Source organism: Triturus cristatus, chromosome 2_2 (genome assembly GCF_964204655.1).
Source record: "Triturus cristatus chromosome 2_2, aTriCri1.1, whole genome shotgun sequence".
Taxonomy (NCBI): Eukaryota; Metazoa; Chordata; class Amphibia; order Caudata; family Salamandridae; genus Triturus; species Triturus cristatus.
This window is the reverse complement of record NC_140582.1, coordinates 1,254,963,677-1,254,978,960: the sequence shown is the minus strand read 5'-3', so window position 1 is coordinate 1,254,978,960 and position 15,284 is coordinate 1,254,963,677. Positions and strand designations below refer to the sequence as shown.

The 15,284-nt window shown below is 48.4% G+C and overlaps 1 protein-coding gene across 4 annotated transcripts in view; it reads right to left on the bottom strand.

Moving 5' to 3' along the window:
- The window catches only part of LOC146863540 (uncharacterized), a 263,370-nt gene extending 249,464 nt beyond the window's left edge, over window positions 1-13,906 (bottom strand). For 2 of the 4 annotated variants that reach the window (XM_085642996.1, XM_085642995.1), the window contains exon 1: window positions 13,533-13,906. Coding sequence is in view for 2 of the 4 variants with exons in the window: in XM_085642995.1 (XP_085499121.1) it covers window positions 13,533-13,621 (89 nt within the window). In the remaining 2 variants the exon portion in view is untranslated. Of the gene's footprint in view, window positions 1-4,194; window positions 4,336-13,532 lie in introns of those variants that run through there. The other 2 variants (XM_085642994.1, XM_085642997.1) reach the window with 2 other exon arrangements.
- Between the last annotated feature and the right edge of the window lie 1,378 nt (window positions 13,907-15,284).

Here is a 15,284-nt window from a genome sequence, read left to right as displayed (position 1 = left end):
GCATTGCCCTCTGCGGTGCCTTTAGGAAACGGAGTCGGCAGCGCCGTCATAGACAGCGTCTAGCTTGAAGTCTTTGCTGTTCCTGAGACTTCTTGAAAAGGGGGCAAGCTCTACCTCAAGCCCTTGGAGAAACTCAGAAAAGTAGATTTCAAAAAGTTCAGTCCAGTCCTTTCACTGCCCAAGACAGAAGCAGCCACTGCAGGCCAACACAGCAAAGAACACAGCAAAGTGGCAATTCCTCCTCACAGCTTCTCCAGCTCTTCTTCTTGGCAGCCTTCTTGATCCAAAAGAGTTCTTTGAAGTATTTTCTATCCCTGAGACTTCCAACAGGAGGCAAGCTCTACCTCAAGCCCTTGAAGAAAACTCTAACAGCAGGATGATGAAAGCACAGTCCAGTCCTTTCCCTACTCAAGACAGAAGCAACCACTGCAGGCCAACCCCACAACACGCAGCATAGGGGCAGTACTCCTCCTCCAGCTTTCCCTGTCCTTCTTCCTGGCAGGTTCCTTAGTTCAGAAGTAAGCTAAAATTCTGGGGTCTGGGCCCCAATATTTATACCACCAAATCCTTTGTCCTCTGATGGCAGAGGGTCCTGTACCCAGTTCAAACCAGTTCTGGGTGCATTCTGCCAGTGTGCACCGTCTTCCTTTGCCAGTGTAGGCCAGGGTCATCAGACGCACCACAGGAGGTGGAGCCAGCATTGTGGAAGCCAGGCACAGCCCTATTCAGACCCAGGTGCGACTCCTCCCACCCATCTATGTGCAGATAGGTCTATTCAGCCCTGAGCTGACTCACCCTGTCTCCTGGAGTCTCCCCCAGCCCATGTCACTCACAAACCAGACAGACAATACACAAGCTAGCAGAGGCAGGCTGAATGGTTAGGTAAGAAAATACCTACTTTCTAAAAGTGGCATTTTCAAACCCAGAATGTTAAAACCATCTTCACTAAAAGATGTATTTTATCATTCTGAGTTCAGGCATACTATACTCGAATTTCTACCATGTTCCCTGGGTCAGTTAGGATTATAGTATGTTATAATCAAACTGCCCTTTCTGGCCTATGGGGAACAGGTAGCCTTGCAATAGTGAAAAACAAAGTAGGCTGTAATTCACTATCAGGACATGCCACACACACAACAGGGCATGTCTTACCTTTCACATACAAGCAATGAAAATGCAATAGGTCTGGCCTTTGATTAAGTTAAAGCCATTTGCTTTGCTAATGGTATTCTATAAAAAAAAGCAATTGGCTTTAACTTAATGAAAGGCGAGACCTATTGCATTTTTAATGCTTGTTTTTTATAGTGTTTTATACAGGTAACAAAATGGCAGCACCGGTGTATCTACGTTGATTTTGCCACAGCGTTGTAGCCGGAAGGCTAAGCAGACGGGGGTGCCTAGACAAATGCCCTTAATATCCAAAGGCAGCAGCAAGTATCACGATTCTAGCTCTCTTATAAGCCAGTATCCCACTAAAACGGTCATAAGTACTTTTTGCAGGCAGGGAATCAGTGAACATCAACGGGAAGCTACGCTCGACGTTCCTGACCTGGTACATCACATGGGCTACACTTGCTTTAAAATAACAGCAAGAAAGTGGCCATTCTGACACAGATTGAGTCCACTAATCGTGGTGCGGGATGCCTCCCACTCTATGACTCATCATGGTCCAGGCTTATGATGAGCTTAGGCGCACAAGTGATGATAGGCTTGAAATTGTATGCAGAGCTAGCCGTCGTGATTGCGTGTTCACCAGCAAGAGTGACCATCCGTGTGAACACAAGCCTACCACTTCGTGACACTGTAACTCAGCACTAAAAGTCAATTACCAGTGTCCTCAAGCATGAGGTCTACAGAGAGCCCAAGAAAGAACCTTCCAGAAAGGTGTGATGATGTCAGAGAAGGTGGCTGCCTGAACCCTATCAAGCAACACGGCAACGAAGGAAGCTCATTTGGAATGGTGATGCTCTGCAGATGTCAGTTCAGATGATAGGTCTACGGGAGACCTGGGACAGGATGCAGCTAGGATTGCAGACCAGTCTGCCTCTTAGGGGAGAAACTGCTCTATATGGGAATAAGAACGAGTTGGAAAGTGGCAGCCTTTGCCATTCCACAAACGCAGTTCACGAGACGTAACACCCTGTCACACAGACACTGCTGGTGCAGGCCGCTGGTGCTACGGAACAGGTGTCGGAGTGTCTGCAGATAGCTTTATCTTAAAATGCCCTTTCCAGATTACATGTGCGCCAAACCAACCTGGAATTCAGCTTTTAAGCTATTTTTAATGGGCTGTGAAGCTTCAATCCACTCCTTCCCGCTAATCCATCGAAATCAACGGGCAAAAGGAGGTGGTGGTGGGATCCTGTTTAAAACTAGGATAACTGGACGACCTGCATTACCAGCAAATACCCAAGCAGTCAGAAGCACGCTTCATGTCTGGACTGAAACCAATTTAGGTCCATTTGTCTGTCCCCCCTTGAAACTACCCTCATCAGAGACAAGGCACCTGCAAAGCTTTGAAGATCTTAGAGTTGCTTTTTCTTTCTTTTATAAATGACTTAACTTATGATTCCTGTGTGGAGTTCCAGCCATTTTATTAATCCTCATAATCAAAAAGGTTGACACTCGAACATTATAGGTTCAAGCAAAGTTCCTTCAGGGACAGGCACGTATGTGGTTGTGAAACACCTTCATGGACAAACCCGGGGCTGGAGTAACCACATGCTGCAAAAAACGTTATTGTAACACCTCTCTCCCCACCAATCCACATTTGAGAGTCACACAATGGAAACCTACACTAAAGTTTGGAAACGTAAAACAGAACCAAACGAAAGACCGTCTTTCCCAAAAGACTTAAAAATGATTTTCTTAGCGAGTAAGGTGTCAGCTGAAAACCTGGCGTCTTTAGTTCTAAAACTGGCATCTTTTATTGTGTGCTCCTAAAAAGATCTACGTCTACCACTGCCTCGGGTTCAAGATCCACAAATACTGAGAAAGAATCAGTATTGAGACTACATAACAACATACATTCCTAACATCCCCTGAACACTGCACTGAGCGTGCAAGTAACGAGACAGAGCTTGGCCTATGATGTTTGCCTTCGAACTGCTACACACTGACGTTTGGACGCATCATTCTCCACAAAGCAGTGCGTCCCTAATTCTCGACAGCTTCCCTCAAAAACAAAATGCTTACTGCTATGGAATGTCTGCATTTCATCCACATTTCTTCATGATACAACATACTTGAAAGGAGGAAGTGTTGCCTCCCCCCTAAACACGCTAGAGGAACTGCACTTTTATGGGGTTTGAACTAGCCGAGACACCCGTCCGAACATGCCCAGTGCACTCACCCTTGGAAACAAATGCTGCCCCAGCTCAACATGGAACTTTATGTCCCAGGTCCTGGAGGTTCACTTTACAACTTCTTGGGATAATAAACTATCCTGTCTGCGGAGAAAGGGTGCGAAGAATATAAACATGCAACTATTTACTGCACATATTCGGGATGCGGTTTTGTGTTAATATGTACGACGTTCGCAAGAAGGAAAGAGTTATACTTGAAGCAATTACATCAAAGTGAATTTGAAACCAAATAAAAGAATATGACGCATAAACGCACACCCAGATTCGAAAAACCGCCAGGCAATATATAGAAAACAAACGGTAAACATTTTAAAAGGCAGATGGCATGTGCTCGTGCAACCCCAACCCTCCAAATTTCATCAACAATCTCCTCTGAGCCCTGAGTCCTAACTCCAAGGCAGGAGGCACAGACACCCCCTGTAAAAACAAACTCGCGTCTGCACTTGCTACACTGCCCTGCCATTCACGCGCAGAGGACATGTAACTTCTAAATACATGTCTTGAGTTTCCATTACGTCGTGGGGTCTGCAATACTATAGCGCATCCTCTGGGGCGGAAAACAAAATGACGCTCAGGAGGACGGGGGAGGGAAAGTGAAAGCGCCCAATGCACGCGATGAGTTCATGTGGGGACAGGAGATGTGCACGTGTACGGAGTGCACATCTCCTGTCCGACGCGTGCACATCTCCTGTCCGCGCGTGAGATCTCCTGTCTCCCTTCGGTAGAGAAACCGGTGACTATAGGTCTCTCCGAGGCGAGCAGAGCATGCGCTGCGTCGTTAAGCGAGACCTAACAATGCACCCTGCCTATGGGGGTACCTTGGGCCTACCTTTGGGGCGACTCACATGTAGAAAAGGGAAGGTTTAGTGCAGGGGTCTTCAATCTGTGGGGCGCGACCCCCAGGGGGTGCGTGGAGTCCCAGAAAGGGGGTCGCGCATTCCCATCGCACTTTCGCCTGGAACTGCCTGAAGCTGCATTCCAAAAAGTTCGCTCTTTGTTTTGGATTCCGAATAGTGGCAGCTTCAGGCGCTCTCTGATTGGAGGACATCGTGAAAGCATACAGCGTCATCGGTGAATGTCCTCCAATCAGAGAAATTGCAGATTTAACATCAGGAAATGCCGGCTGGGAACTGCTCTGGCGAAGCGTCTGAAGTGCTTCAATGTTTGTTGTTGCTGCTGCTGCCTTGCACTCCTGCTGCATTTCCTGGACTTCCTCGTTGTCCTTGCTGCTGCTGTGTTTTTCCAGCAGCTGGTGTCCTTTTCGTGCTTCTTCGTGGCTGCCTTTGAAATAGGATCCCTTGGCTGTTTCCTGGTTTCCGCGGCAACCGGAACTTTGTGTTAGATAATAGGATTTTCTTTAGAGAACAATGTTTCTCTTTCACAATTATTTGATTTGGACATACATGCGAACATTTCAGAAAAGCAAAGTGGGAGATTTAAAAAAAAAAGAAATCGGGAGAATAGGGCCGTGAATCGGGTTTCTGTCATGTATGGGCTTTGCAAGTGCGCTGCTGCAGGATCGGACATTTGAAATGCACGTGTTTTTTCTTACCTTTCAGAAGCATGGAGAGCATTGGTAGGCAGAGAGAGGGTGATGCAAGTGTTTGGCACTGGCCTAGCATTTTGCTGGCAGTGCATACCCCCCCCCCCCCCCTGTGGTAGCTTGGGCTGAAACCGTTTCCAGGGCACACACACAGCCCTGGAAACGGTTTTAAAGACTTCACAGGTCATTTACTTGCTTACGAGGCTGTGTTGGTACTTCACCCCTTCTAGAGCCCCTGTCGCGCCACTCTGACTATTGCTGGAAGAATTAGCACGTTACACAATACCAAGCCCTGTCAGCTGAAACCCCGAGGGATCGGGTTTTTGCTTGCAGGAATCGGGAGCGGGAGACTAGCCTTGAAATCGGTAGTCTCCCGTCTGAATCTGGAGTGTTGGCATGTCTGGATTTGGAGGCACTAACAAACAGGATTTATATGGCACGTACACTGCCAGTAGTTACAGTAAAACCTTGACAAATACATAACTAACGAGAGCAGATGTTTTATTGAGATCGGGTGCCTCACAAGCAAGCAACGCTGCCAGTGTTTTTAGATCACATTTCGTGTACTTTGCTATTAAATAGTTTCTCTCTCCCCTAAATCAAGTCCATTCTTACTTTCTCTCCCGTTCTTGTTTCCATCTAATATCTTTCTTCATTACTCCTTGTATTTCAATTTATTCTTGTATTAACCACAAAGATATTTTAGGCCCAAGTGTTTATATGAATGAAAGAGTGGGAGGAACAGAAACGGGGAGAAAGAGAGAGCGAGACTGAAGGTGAGAGGAAACAGGGAGATCAATCAGGACAAAGAAAGACAAAACCAGGGATGGAGAGAGGATACAGGAGGCGTGATAAGCACATGGATAGAGAGGGATAGCGGAAGAGAAAAGTGAGCAGTGGGCGAAGGTGCAGAGTGCCTGAGGTGGAGGATAGGTGGCAGGCATGTTTGCAGAATGGCAGGGAAGGACGCAGTGTGGGAGAGAATAGCTTCGGGGGGTGGGGGTGGGAGGTGGAGGAGAAAATGGTCCACTGTAAAGGCCAAGGTCGAGAATAATGAGGTACATTTGGAGGGAAGGTTGGGACAGAGAGGAAAAAATGAGCAGAAAAGTCAAATAAGGAATTGCCATTTTCTGTACACACTGGAAGCTCTGAAAACCTATTCTCCTCTTCTGTATTTGGTCCTGTACAAAATGTATTTCAAAGGCCACCCTCCAAGTGTAACAAAGATGGCCATTATCTTTTCTTTCACAAAAATAATCCATGTGCTGACTCTCAAATAATGAAAAAGTGGAGAGAGTGCATAAATGATTTCACACAGGTATCCCTGAATTATTTCTTTCTGAGTACCTCTAGAGCAGGGGTCTTCAATCTGTGGGGCGCAACCCCCAGGGGGGGCGTGGAGTCCTAGAAAGGGGGTCGCGCATTCCCATCGCACTTTTGCCTGGAACTGCCTGAAGCTGCAATCCAAAACGTTTGCTCTTCGTTTTGGATTCCAAATAGTGGCATCTTCAGGCGCTTTCTGATTGGAGGACATCGTGAAAGCATACAGCGTCATCGGTGATTGTCCTCCAATCAGAGAAATTGCAGATTTAACATCAGGAAATGCCGGGAACTGGGGCCATAAATATGCTCTGGCGAAGCGTCTGAAGTGCTTCAATGTTTGTCATTGCTGCTGCCTTGCACTCCTGCTGCATCTCCTGGACTTCCTTGTTGTCCTTGCTGCTGCTGTGTTTTTCCAGCAGCTGGTGTCCTTTTCGTGCTTCTTCTTCGCGGCTGCCTCTGAAATACGATCCCGTGGCTGTTTCCTGGTTTCCGCGGCAACCGGAACTTCGTGGAACTTGTAAGTAGGTTGCCTCTGCCCCACCTCCTCCACCATTAGCTGGCTTTTTACCCCTCAGACCTACACACAAGCATACACGCACGCGCACACACACATTCTTAACTCCAAAAATTTACGCCCACCCTTTCCCCACTGCTGTCTTTGGGATTCCTCTGCTAAAGTAAGTCACACAACAATAACACGAGGTTGGAATAGTGAACGCAGGCTGGATAGCATTTCTCATAGGTTCAGCCAGGCACCTGCCGACATGCCTTGGCTGTGCTTTCAGATCTTTTATACTTTGCTTGATATCACCAAAAACTCTGCACTGTGTTTTATGACTATTTAAACATTCTCTAAATATGTTATTAGTACATGAGCTGATACTGTGTTTCTGTGTTAAAGTACAATTTTCACACATTCCCATTCTCTTCCATCCTCTGCTTGAAACCTCATCTCTCCTTCTACACATCTTTGTCTTTTAATCTCATTTCTTTTCTTTCACTTTTGTCCTGCTGCTGACGTCACCCATATAATGTCAAATGTGCAGCTACCACCATAAAAAGCCCAGGTGGTCCCTTCGCTGTATTTCTGTTTGGAAGATTGTCCATGGCAGGGGTGTGGGGGGTGTATTACGCCCTCACCTCCTTGTCAAACTTCCTGTCTCTCTTCCTATCTCCTCTCCCTTAAAATCCTTCAGGTGGCTTAATCACGTCCGTTTTTGTTTTCTCTACACCTGTCCTCCCACTCCCCCCGCTGCCATCATGTCCAGGGCAGGCATGGCTCTCTGTTTCGCTATATAAGTGCAATTCCCTCCATCAGGATCATGTGGGCCCTGTCCCCTCATCTCTCCAGTGGTCAAGACCTAGCTCTGTCTTAGACAAGGTCTATCCTTCTGTTCTGAGTAAGGAGTGTCTCTCCCACACTGGAGCTCTCTCAGGTGGGTCCTGCCGTCTCACCCCTCCAATGGGTCTGCCAGGGCCTAACTCTCTATTCCACAAGGTCTCCCTCCGGTGTCTTCCACAGTTGGGGTCTCTCGGTGGGTCCTGTCCTCTCATCCTCCATCTGGCATGGCAAGGCCTTGCGCTCTGTGCCACAAGGTCTCCCTCTGTTGTGAGTAAGGGATGTCTCTCCCACACTGGGGCTCTCTTGGGTGAGTGCTGCCCTCTCACCCCTCCAGTGGGACTGCCATGCCCTGGCTCTGTTCTACAAGGTCTCCCTTCCATTATTATCCAACCTATTAACCAGGGATACTATGTTTTGACATTAGTGGTTTTCTGGAGAACAGGTGGAATTAACCATTTTTTAATTTGCCTCAAACCTCCTGTAGAACCTGGTCTCTCTGTAGAGAGGAACACTATGTTTCCTGTTCTGCCTGTTTATTTGAACAAAGTATTGCTTTCTGGGATTTGTAGTCCTCCAATGTTTAAGATCAGTTGGATTGCTGCACCTGATAACAATAATTTGTAAAAATGAAAGCCTGAGAGTGGATGCATGGACCCTCTTTTACTAATGTTTTGCATGGGCGCTTGCACTCTGAAAGGCTACACAAAAGTTAGTGTCAATCTACTAACTTTTTAAAGGCCTGTATGCTTTATTGCATTGTTATGCACCCTCCAATATATACTTTAGTAAATAAATGCCATGGTGTTTGGCCTTTATTCTGAGATCTAGATCCATAGTGACCTGGTAGCATAGTGTAATATAGCGTCCCTATGCAAACTAGGGTTCTTTGCGGCGCTCTAAGGCTGGCTTCAGAGCCTGGCCTCTCGGTAAAGAGGGATGCAATGTGGTTCCCTGGAAAAGGTAAGTAAGGTGTGACACTGAAGAGGCAGGACTGGGTGGTCTGCTCCATAGCACCCCCTGGTAGTATGGAGGTTGTCCATGAGGAGTAAGCAGGTGGTGGTTTGCATCCCAATTTTTATTGATGGGGCAGAATGAAACCTGGGGAGGGCAAGAAGCAGTGGCAGTTGGCATGGACCCTGAGAAACAGAGATGGGTTGGTGAGTCTATCCTAGATACTGCATTGTCTGTAGTTGCCTTGTGGGCTGTGGTCCAGATCTCTGAGGGTAGCAACCCTGAGACAGAGAAAGTAAGGACTAGGAGGCAGGTTTCACCTGCAGCAGTGAGGCTAAAGGAGGGTAGTAGGAGAGTGGGCCATGCTTAAAAAGAATTGCTTAGAAACATTTTCTCCTCAAACCAGTCTCTTGCTGTCTGTATTTATCCATATTTATTTTGTTTTGTGAATAGATGTGATAACCCGTATATTTCCACATTTACTTAACAGATAGACGTGCACTCATACTTTCATGCCTGTCGCGGTTTAGCAAATTAATATAATAATATAATACACACATCAAACAATTGGCATGATAGCACAAATACCTGTTGAGAAATGCAACAATTAATTTAAGCAAATCTCAGTGAGCTTTATAACTCCCTATGCTGGCAATGTGTGCAACTACTGGCCTGAAAGTCAATAAACTCAGCATAGTCACCCAAAAGAAGCCAATTATCAGCATTTTTCCACTTTCAAAAGTAGATACAGACAGGATATACAATGATTTCTGTCTGTAGTTATCTGTAAAAATCTGTAAAAATGGAAAACAGGGAGCACCAATTATGAGGAGTATTAAGTTCTAAGGAGGGGGTCCTCATGCCTGAAATTTTTTGACAGGGGGGTCTCGGCATCCAAAAGTTTGAAGACCTCTGGTTTAGTGACTAGCAAGTGGGTGCACTTGCCATGTCGACATGGCAGCCCCAGGCTGCACACAGGCTCTGCAATGGCAGGCCAGAGTTACACTTTACAGACTGTTTGCGTGGGTGGCACAATCCAGTGCTGCAGCCCACCAACAGCATTTGATTTATAGGCCCTGGCACTCGCAGTGCACTTTACTAGGGACTGACACATAAATCAAATAGGCCAATCGTGGAAACACCAATCCTTAACACAGTTTACACAGAGAGCATATGCACTTTAGCACTGATTGGCAGTGGGAAAGTGCCCAGAGTCCTAAAACCAACACAAACAGGTCAGGAAAAAATAGGAGGAAAAAGCAAGAAGTTTAGGGATAATCCTGCAATAAGGGCCATTTCAAACAGGGGGGCAAGATGTACTTTGGGGGTTCTGGTGAGGATAGCGTTACCATATTCAATTTTGGAGAGGACTAGTGATTGGACAACCCATTTAAAGTCGTCAGATGAAATGAAGAGTTTGATTTTCTTAAGATGTCAGAGAGTGAAGAGAGCTCCTTCAGCCGAGTTTTTTATGTGGTCGTTAAGAGTAAGATTTTCGTCAATAGTGAAACCAAGTGATTTCACTGAGTTTGATAAGGAGAGCGAGCAGTTGAGTGCATTAAGGTCAGAGAGCCAGCCTTGGATGGAGAGCTGGTTGTTTTTAGGAGAGAAGAGAATGATTTCAGTTTTTCTAGGGTTAAGTTTGAGGTGGCTGGAGTAGAACCAGGATTGGCTCTTACTCAAGGTATTGTTTAGATGAAGTACTTCAGAGTGGGATCTAATCTTATAGTAAAGTTGGGTGTCATCAGCAAAGAGGCGATAGTTGATTCCTGCTTGTTTCAGAATAAGGGTAAGGGGTTCCATAAAGAGGTCAAAGAGAGAGGGGGGGGGGAGACTAGAGCCCTGAGGGACACCCTGGGAGGCTGGTGTAGGATTAGAGAGGCAGTCTTTGATTTTGATTTGTTGTGTTCTGTGTTGGAGGTAAGAGGTGAACCATTTGAGGACCAGACCATTAAGGCCAAAGCGAGCTTTGAGTCAGTTAAGTAAGGAAGAATGGTTAACTGAATCAAAGGCAGCAGAGAGGCCGAGGAGAATAAGTAGGCAGGACTCACCATTGTCGATGGACCAGTGGATGTCATCGACTATATTTAGCATGGCGGTTTCTGTGCTGCATCCTTTTCTGAAGCCGGATTGCAAGGAGTCAAGTAAGTTGTAATTGCAGATGTGATTATCCAATTGTCGGAGAGCATATTTTTCCGAAGGGCTTTAGATAGAAGTGGGAGGTTTGAGATAAGGCGGAGATTGTTCGGTTTGTTGGGGTCAGTGGTGAGGTTTTTAAGAATGGGAGTGATTTGTCCGAGCTGGAGAGAGTTGGGGTCGCATCCCGTGGCAAAGGAGGTGTTAATGATAGTAGTCCAGTAAGGGGCAATGATGTGGGTTTAGATCTTGGACAAGATTAGAAGGGAGAGGGTCTTTGGTGTGTGAAGTCGGCTTGAGTTTGGAAATTATGTTAAGGACTTTGTGTTCAGTCACGGGGTGAAAATTATGCCAGGAGGAATTGTTTTTCAGCTGTAAGTTGGAAAGGCTGGCTTCAGGAGAAGTTGAAACGGGTCGGCGAGTGGAAGGATTAGGAGGTAGGGGCGGGGTCAACAAGGGAGGTAAATCTATGGCAAAGTCAATGGAAAGTTGGGGGGTGGGCGGGGCCTGAGGCAATGCAGCTCTGGTGGGCCAGGGTGGTCGCCTATCAGGAAGCAGCACATGAGGCAATGCAGTTCTGGCGGGTCAGGGTGGTCGCCCATCAGAGAGCAGCACCTGCAGCAATGCAGCTCTGGCTGACCCAAGTGGTCGCCCATCAGAGAGCAGCACCTGCAGCTCTGGCGGGCCTGGTTGGTCGCCTATCAGACAGCAGCACTTGCAGCAATGCAGCCCTGGTGGGCCAGGGTGATCGCCCATCAGGCAGCAGCGCCTGCAGCAATGTTATGTTATGTTAAAGGACTTTTATATAGCGCAGATTCACCAACTGGTCTCTTCGCGCTTTGGAGAGGAAGATAGCGTCCTAGTACCGTGCAATAACATAAGAAAAAGTGTGGTGTTATTCTAATGACTCTCTAAACAGGATAGTTTTAAGAAGTTTCCTGAATTTCAAAAGAACGGGCTCCTTGCGCAGGTGTTCCGGCAGGTTATTCCAGAGATGTGGAAGAAGAGTCGAACAAGCCCTGCCCCCCTTGGAGGTGAGTTTAAACCGAGGGGGGACTAAAAGACCCGCCTCCGAGGACCGCAGAATACGTCTCGGGGTATATATTTGAAAGTGCTCCTTAATGTATGCAGGGGCCTGGCCGTATAGGGCTTTATGAGTGATGCAGAGGCCTTTGAAGATGGCTCGTTGCTTCATCGGCAGCCAGTGCAGTTTGGTGAGGAGGTCAGAGGCATGCGCCCTTCTGGGCAGGCTAAAAATCAGAGCTGCAGCTCTTGTGGGCCAGGGTGGTCACCCATTAGGCAGCAGCACCTGCAACAGTGCAGTTCTGGCGGGCCCGGGTGGTCACCCGTCAGGCAGCAGCGCCTGCAGCAATGCAGCTCTGGTGGGCCCAAGTGGTCGCCCGTCAGGCGGCAGAATCTGCAGCAATGCAGCTCTGGCGGGCCCAAGTGGTCGCCCGTCAGGCGGCAGAACCTGCAGCAATGCAGCTCTGGCGGGCCCAAGTGGTCGCCCGTCAGGCGGCAGAACCTGCAGCAATGCAGCTCTGGCTGGCCCAAGTAGTTGCCCGTCAGGTGGCAGAACCTGCAGCAATGCAGCTCTGGCTGGCCCAAGTGGTCGCCAGCAATGCAGATCTGACGGGCCCAAGTGGTCGCCCGTCAGGCGGCAGAACCTGCAGCAATGCAGCTCTGACGGGCCCAAGTGGTCGCCCGTCAGGTGGCAGAACCTGCAGCAATGCAGCTCTGACAGGCCCAAGTGGTCGCCCGTCAAGCAGCAGAACCTGCAGCAATGCAGCTCTGGCTGGCCCAAGTGGTCGCCCATCAGGCGGCAGAACCTGCAGCAATGCAGCTCTGGCTGGCCCAAGTGGTCGCCCGTCAGGCGGCAGAACCTTCAGCAATGCAGCTCTGACGGGCCCAAGTGGTCGCCCGTCAGGCGGCAGAACCTGCAGCAATGCAGCTCTGGCGGGCCCAAGTGGGCGCCCGTCAGGCGGCAGAACCTGAAGCAATGCAGCTCTGGCGGGCCCAAGTGGTCGCCCGTCAGGCGGCAGAACCTGCAGCAATGCAGCTCTGGCTGGCCCAAGTGGTCGCCCGTCAGGCGGCAGAATCTGCAGCAGTGCAACTCTGGCGGGCCCAAGTGGTCACCCGTCAGGCGGCAGAACCTGCAGAAATGCAGCTCTGGCTGGCCCAAGTTGTCGCCCGTCAGGCGGCAGAACCTGCAGCAGTGCAACTCTGGCGGGCCCAAGTGGTTGCCCGTCAGGCAGCAGAACCTGCAGCAATGCAGCTCCCTGCCCAGGAAGTTGCAACTCACTGCACAATTAGCTGCTCCTAATCACCAGCGCGGGCAGGCTGGGGAGGGTCATGCAGAGCACACACACTAGGTTCAGAGTGAGAATAAGGTACATTCTTAGTGAATGCTTTATGCAAATATAGTAGATTGTATTTTTGCAATCAGGGAATTATGCATTATGTAAATGGGATGTTCAAATAAGTTTTAGAAAATGTATTATGGGTGACAAATTGGTATGTAAACGAGGCGTCTGTCGTCATTGGATTGTTTGAAAGGGAATGGGTTTTGAATAAATTATAATAACGAGGTGAATATATGAAGTTAATGCCATGACAGCACTTAGCAGAACGAGGCACTGTGTGCAGGAGCTCATGTGTCCAGGTGAGGAGGATGAGACACTCCATGAGTGGGTTTGGGTCCTGCACACGAGTGTCACTGGACTATGCAAATGACACCGCATATATTATGCAAATGAGGCCGCGCGCACTGCTGAGAGGAGGGCGGTCCCCCTGCTCCAGCCCGGCCCGGGCTCTGCACCGCCGCCGCCCTTCCCTCCTCCCGCCCCGGCCCAGCCCCCGCCGCCGCACTCACTTGTGGAAGGTGATGGGCCGCCCGAGGCTGTCCACCGATGAGAAGCGGTGGTAGGTGGAGCACTTGAGCGCCACGCAGTACCGAGGCATGCCGGGCCGGTACCGAGAGCCCACCGGCTCTGCCCGCCGGTGCTGCACACACCTAAGATGGCCGATGGAAGGGCGGACGATTCACGGCCGGTGTAGCTCTCAGGCTGTGGCGGCTGCGACGCTGCCTACACCCAATATGGCGGCGGGAAGGGTCGCCGCTGCGCAGCCCCTCCGTCTCTATGGTTCCTCTACTACATACACTCAAGATGGCCGACAGGAAGGGTCTCTGCTGTGTGAGCGTCTCAGGCTCTATGGGTCCGTTAAATAAATTCAAAGATGGCAGACAGGAAGGGCCTGTGCACGGAGAGCGTTTCAGACTCTATGGTTCTATTACACACACCCAAGCTGGCGGGCGGAGAGATTTCAAAGTCACGGAGCGGAGCTCAGACTCTATGGTTCTGCTAAATACATTCAAGATGGCGGACGGCAATAGTCTGCACGGAGCGCGTCTCAGACTCTATGGTTCTATTCCACACACCCAAGATGGCGGCGGGAAGGGCAGTTCTTAATTTATTAAAAGTGGATAAATAGATGCCAGGTTCTCGCCAGGAGCCCACTGCAGCAGCCCCACACGGTAGCCCCCCGTTACTGCCAATGACAGTCATAGCTGCCAAGTTTTCAGTTTGCTTATGTGTGACATTCTCATGTTTGGTGCGTTTATGTTTACTTTTCAAGGCCATGTGCACGTTGTGGTTTTGTGGGCTTTAGGCAAAACACGCGGGCCAGTCCTACTTGTCGCCAATGTGGTGTCTTGGGCTTTAGGCCCACATACTTTGACGATATGGTAAACATTCACACACTTAGGTATAGTATTTAGATCTGACCACTGAACAAGCGTGCTCAGGCTCGAGTGTTGCCAGATTTTTGGAGCATTCTCTAGCCCACGACAGGCTCCCTTTATTAGCAGGGTGTAGTAATCAAGTCCACTCAGTTGTGATGATTTAGGTAGGTTTATTAGAGATGGTACAAGATCACAGGTAGATAAGAACAGGACCAAATGAGGATCAGAGGGAGACCAGTACAAGACCAGAGTAAGACCCCACCAGGAGCAGCCAGCAGGCAGCTCAGCCCAGTCAACTGTGAGTTCTCTGACAGATCCCCAACATTCTGACAGCATCATCACCTCAACATTCCACTTGTGGTAGAATGGCCTTGTATTAACATTAGCAGGATATAACATATCCCCCTTTCTCCTACGGAAAACAAAAAAAACTAGAAACTGAAAAGAAAAACCTGAGAAAGTGAAAGCAAAATGATAATACAAAAACAAGGAGAACAACGATCATGAGAAAAGCAGTGTGAGAACAGCCATAGAGAAAAGCAACAGAGAGAAATTAAGAAACAGAGAAGAATCAAACAGAAGAATCAAACATAGAAACCATCCTCCCTTCTTACACAACAGCAAAGAAGAAAAAAAAACAACAACGTAAGAGAAAAGGATAAAAGAAAACGCAACAGACTGCCCCAAAACATACCCACTGGCCAGAACAGGAATGAAATGGAGGCTGAAAATGGAAAACGAAAAGAACACAGGGCAACAGATAGCGACAAACGCATTGGAAGATAACACGGCAGAAAAACAAAAGAAAGTCCAGAATCCACAAGAGACACGAGAAGAAGCACTCAGAAGGAAACAGTAAAGAAGAAAGAAACAAGAAAAATG